General features: G+C 34.4%; 1 protein-coding gene across 1 annotated transcript; it reads left to right on the top strand.

Moving 5' to 3' along the window:
- Positions 1–860: 860 nt before the first annotated feature.
- LOC132059972 (auxin efflux carrier component 3-like) lies at positions 861–5,574 on the top strand. The gene is made up of 6 exons (XM_059452814.1): positions 861–2,375; positions 2,897–3,176; positions 3,640–3,725; positions 4,299–4,456; positions 4,848–4,924; positions 5,011–5,574. Exons 1-6 carry the CDS (start codon positions 1,160–1,162, stop codon positions 5,075–5,077), a joined length of 1,884 nt encoding a protein of 627 aa, XP_059308797.1. The 5' UTR covers positions 861–1,159; the 3' UTR covers positions 5,078–5,574.
- The last annotated feature ends 256 nt before the right edge of the window (positions 5,575–5,830 follow it).

Below are 5,830 nucleotides of genomic sequence, written 5' to 3'. Positions count from 1 at the left end.
CAACCCATGTCAATCTAATACCTGCCCCTCTCATTCCCCATGCCAAACCTATTCATTTTCATTCTATTCGTTCTCTAAAAGGAGGCAAGTTCTTAAGTTCAAGAAACTTCTCTAATTTTTTTAATATAAATCTGATATTGCTTTTACTTTTTAAAAATATTTACTATAATCACTACATTTCGTAATTTTTATAGTTGAGCACTTGAGCTCATCGTATAATACTGACCAAAAAAATTGGGACGAGAATTATTTTTTACTTCTATATATTGACAATGTAAATTACTCTTCTTTTTTCTTTTATATTATTTGATTATTTTAAAACTAATTATAGAGAGCTTTTCATAAAGTGTGGAATTAATAATATGAAAACTGAAAAGCAAGACATGTTATATGCTATAACGTGAATATAAGGTAAAATCTTTTTTCTTTGTCAACATCCCATCTCAGTTTCAACTGGTCCCCATTTGTGTCCCAACTTTCCAGTTCAATCACCCCACTCTCCATACCCAATTTATTTTCGTGATTTTTTCATCCAGTGTCCAACACCTATATCGGAATTGATTCGATTTCACGCCAGAAAGTCTTATATTAAGGAATAAAACACTTCTTAATAAAAGATGACTTCATAATGTGACCCGACTAAATTTGAATTCACACTAGAAAGTCTTACATTAAGGAATAAAACACTCCTTAATAAAAGGCGACTTCATAACTAGGGTCCGACTATGTTTGAATTTGCACCAGAAAGTCTTACATTAAAGAGTAAAACAATCCTTAATAAAGGTGATTTCATAACCAGAATGCCAACCAGAGATATCTGATTTAAGATGAATAAATATTTATCACTCTTCCACAACTCTTATTGGTTCTCACACTCATTCTTGACTATATATGTCTTCTCCATTTACATTCTCATGTAACTTCGCTCTCTCCATTCTTCTCCTATTTCTTCTTTCTTCCCAAAAACACACTTCCCCCAATCCTTTTTATAGCCCTCTGATTTGCTGGATAAACACTACACATATGTCCCTTTAGTCAGTATAATACACTAAGTAACAACCTTCTTCTTCCCATTTTTTGCTATTTCCTAGTTTTCTCCCAATCACCATTCTTGAAGAACACAGCACAAAACTGTTTTTCTCAATTTGTGTCCAAAAAAATGATAAGTTGGCATGATCTTTATGTTGTCTTAACAGCCGTTGTCCCTCTATATGTTGCCATGATTTTGGCCTATGGTTCTGTCCGATGGTGGAAAATATTCACACCGGATCAATGCTCCGGTATAAACAGATTCGTCGCGATTTTCGCAGTCCCCTTATTATCATTCCACTTCATTTCTATGAACAATCCATATGAAATGAACTTCCGTTTCATTGCTGCTGATACACTACAAAAAGTTATTATGTTAGTGGTGTTATGTTTATGGGCTAACTTGACCAAAAATGGTAGCCTTGAATGGAGCATAACAATTTTTTCGCTTTCAACACTTCCAAATACACTTGTTATGGGAATTCCTTTGTTGATTGCCATGTATGGTGAGTACTCAGGTAGCTTAATGGTACAAGTTGTGGTGTTGCAATGTATAATATGGTACACCCTTTTGCTTTTCTTATTCGAATATCGCGGTGCTAAGATGTTGATCATGGAACAATTCCCCGAAACAGCAGGGGAAATTGTGTCGTTTAAGGTTGAATCCGATGTTGTTTCCTTAGACGGTCAAGATTTTCTTGAAACTGACGCGGAGCTTGGCCAAGATGGCAAGCTCCACGTCACTGTAAGAAAATCGAATGTGTCTAGAGGGTCATTTGCTATGACCCCTAGACCGTCAAATCTTACTGGGGCTGAAATTTACAGTTTGAGTTCATCAAGAAATCCAACCCCACGAGGGTCAAATTTCAACCACACGGATTTCTATGCAATGATGGGTTTTCCTGGAAGGTTATCGAACTTTGGTCCTGCAGATACAACTCCTAGACAATCTAATTTCGAGGAAAACTGTGCTCAAGGAGCTCTAACGAGCTCCCCAAGATTCGGGTTTTACCCTGCACAATCTAATTTGGTGCCGGCTTCTTATCCGGCCCCCAATCTAGAAATTGCTTCTACAGTTTCCAAGAACCCGAAAAATCATCAGCAACAAGTACAAGTACATTCACAGCAGCAACAACAACAACAGCAGAATGCTAAAGCTAGTCACGATGCTAAGGAACTCCACATGTTTGTGTGGAGTTCAAGTGCCTCACCCGTGTCAGAGGCCGCGGGCCTCCACGTGTTGGGTGGGACGGATTTCTGTGCTAATGAACAGTCTTGTCGGTCTGACGGTGCCAAGGAAATCAGAATGTTGGTTTCTGATCATCCTCAAATTGGGGATAGCAAAGGTATAGTTTACTTCTTACTGTTTTATTTACAAGTAAGCGGAGTTAGAATTTTGAATTTTAAATAAAAAATTTCATGTTCTTGAGAAAAAATTTATATATATTAAGTTGATTTTTAAACACAAATATAGAATCTAATCTAAAGCCACTGAATTATATCGATTTCGCAGGCGCAGCTCTAGCTCCGTCCTATCAGTCTACTCTCTCCATTTCAATTTATGTGAACGAGTTATTATTTCAGAAATTATACTGTTATTTCTCTAACGAATTTTTTTTAAGCTTTTCTGAAATATTTTGAATCATTAGCTATATTGATTTGTAGAGCTTTGTGTAACATTCAAATATATAAATTTTATTTTAAAAATATTTAAAGAATCCATACTCGAATTATTCACAGTCAAATTTGATATTATTTTTTGGTAACTGTCAACTTACCGCAATCTTTATCTGTTATTGGGATATTAGACCGACATTGTTACCAAGTTAATTCATCAATTAAAAAAAAAGACATGTTATTTTTGTAGCAATTTCCCAAGTTGGTGACTTTGATGGTGAAGAATTCAGCTTTGGAGGTGCTAATGGTGGTGTTGGAAAAGATAAAGATGAAAAGAAAGAAGAAAAAGAAGGTCTTACCGGCCTACACACAAGGGCTACCGGAGTTCAAGATTCCGGTACTGGAAAAGTTATGCCTCCGGCAAGTGTTATGACACGTTTAATATTAATCATGGTTTGGCGTAAACTAATCCGAAATCCGAACACGTATTCGAGCCTCATTGGTCTGATTTGGTCCCTAATCTCGTATCGGTAAGTCAATAATTGAATTAAGAAAATTATTATTCGTTCTGTCTCAATTCTCAGAGGTGCTTTGACCAATATTTTACGATGAATTTTTCACCAACTTGATATGAGAAAAGTTGCAACTTATACTACTTTTCATATAGTTTTCAAATATACAAATTCTAATCTTAAAAATACTGAGTTATTCTTGAAAGTTTCAAGATTTCGGTGCCGGAAAAGTTATGCCTCCGGCAAGTGTCATGACACTGTTTAATATTAATTATGGTTTGGCGTAAACTTATCCAAAATCCGAACACGTATTCGAGCCCTATTGGTCTGATTTGGTCCCTAATCTCGTGTAGGTAAGCTAATTATTGAATTAAGAAATGATTAACTGTCTTAAGTTCTTGGAACATTTGGAATTGATTAAGGAAGATTTTGAATTTTTGTAATTGATTAATATAGATTTACGTTTTGTCCTGTTTTGTAGGTGGCATGTGCATATGCCCAAAATTATGGAGAAGTCAATCTCAATTCTCTCTGACGCTGGCCTTGGAATGGCTATGTTTAGCTTAGGTGAGTAGTTAAACTTCTGAGCTGGTATTTAGGAAAAATCCGAGAGGATAAATTTAACTTATTTACTAACAATGTAAAGATTTTATATGTAGTTAATGTGTTTAACTTATCATAGGAGCGCAGGTAACTTGTTTTATATTTAGATTACTAATCCAATTTCTCAAGAATATTCATTTGTATTTATCTTATTTGTATTTATCTTTCAGATGACCTGATAGTAAAAGTGAATTCAAGACTTTAACTTGATTAGTTTAACCTTTTTAAGTTTTTATCACTGAATTAAGTGTATCTTAAAATTATGGGGTCAAATTTCATATTTGTTAAAATTTTAGTGAGTTTTATCATATGTGTTATGCTTTGTGTCAAAAGTACTAAATTCAAATGAACATGTTGTGGGAAGACTAGATCCTCTCCCTCTTGATAGTGTAAACTAGGTTCTATATTGTATGAAAAATAAATTCCCAGGAGTGAATAATGGTGCATAAGTCAAATGGTACTAGTAAAAGTAGTTGAAATTTAGTGAAGAATTTGAATGAACTGTGACATTATTTATTATTGATTGATGATGGATAGGTCTGTTTATGGCACTTCAACCTAAGATAATCGCATGCGGGAACACGGTGGCTGCTTTTGCAATGGCAGTTAGATTTCTAACTGGCCCTGCTGTTATGGCTGCTGCTTCTATTATCGTTGGCCTTCGTGGTACCCTCCTCCATATCGCCATTGTACAGGTAATTAACTATACATAGAAATAATTTTTTTTAATACAAATACGGAATTTAAATTAAGTTATTAGGTTCTGTCGAAATCCGTAACCCAAAAGGTGACCCCCCGGCCGCCCTACTTCGAGAACACTCTTTTAACTACGGTGTGTCAGGCCAAGGAAATAATGCAATGCCAAGGCAACAGTATAGCAAGTGTATCATAATAGATTTTTTCCGTAAAATAATCGAGTTAATATCATGTGGGTCGATATTCCACGTGTCAAATATTAAGCTAATACTACACTTCATTATGAGTATGAATGAATTATATTTTCTCTTTTTTTTTTCCTTTCTATTTTTGTAATACTTGTTGTTTAAGTTGCTTTCTAAAATTGTTCAAATGTCATATGTTAATTAGGCTGCATTGCCACAAGGGATTGTTCCGTTTGTGTTTGCTAAGGAGTACAATGTTCATCCAGCTATTCTTAGCACTGCGTAAGCAAAATTTCCCCTAGTTTCTTGAATCATTTTTGTCCTTTTAATTCTTAAATAATAAAGCGATTTTCTTTTTGAAATTTCAGGGTTATTTTTGGAATGTTGATAGCATTACCAATCACATTAGTCTACTATATTGTTCTTGGATTATAAGTAAGGATCAAGCCAGGGCCAATCTCCTAACTAATCGAGTTCAGATATAGCCAATTACGCGATGAGCCGGATCAGGCTAGTATCAATCTCCTAATTAAACGAGTTCAGACATAGCCAATTGAGCAATGAACTGGATATTTTGAGACGAGAGATTTTGAGTAGAAGAATTCATGTCAATATGGCAATAATAGAGAGAAACTTCCTTATCTATGAAGACTCCCAAGGATTTGGAGCTTAGACAAAATGTTTGACTTTATTAGTTTGAGACCCTTTATTTAAGGATCTTTTGCCTCAATTTGAAGAAATTGAGAGAACATTTCAGCCAAATAGTCAAAATTGGAGGAAAACAAATTGGGATTAGTCTTAGTATATATGAAGGGGACAAGGAGGCAGCAAACATGGAGGCAATATTCTAGTTTAGCTCCATAATCATTGGCCAGTGTAAAAAAAGGAAACTCCAAACAGTTTATTTGTACAATTCAGATTGATTTTGAGCATTTGACTTCTTTTTATTTTTTATTTTTTATGCGGAGTAATGGTTGATTTTCAGTTTTTAGCTATATTTTCTCTTCTTCTCTATTTATCTCCTCAGTTTAGTTTATTGTAAGTCATTGTAGTACATATTTACTTTCATTCAGAGTCGGAGCTAGAATTTTTTAACTCATGAGTTTTAAATGCTAGAAAAGAGAGATTATTGTATTTTGAACAATTATTTATACATATTAAATAAATTTTCTAAAATAAGTATAGGAT

Source organism: Lycium ferocissimum, chromosome 6 (genome assembly GCF_029784015.1).
Source record: "Lycium ferocissimum isolate CSIRO_LF1 chromosome 6, AGI_CSIRO_Lferr_CH_V1, whole genome shotgun sequence".
Taxonomy (NCBI): Eukaryota; Viridiplantae; Streptophyta; class Magnoliopsida; order Solanales; family Solanaceae; genus Lycium; species Lycium ferocissimum.
The sequence above is the reverse complement of the archived record's forward strand: the minus strand, read 5'-3'. Positions and strand labels throughout refer to the sequence as shown.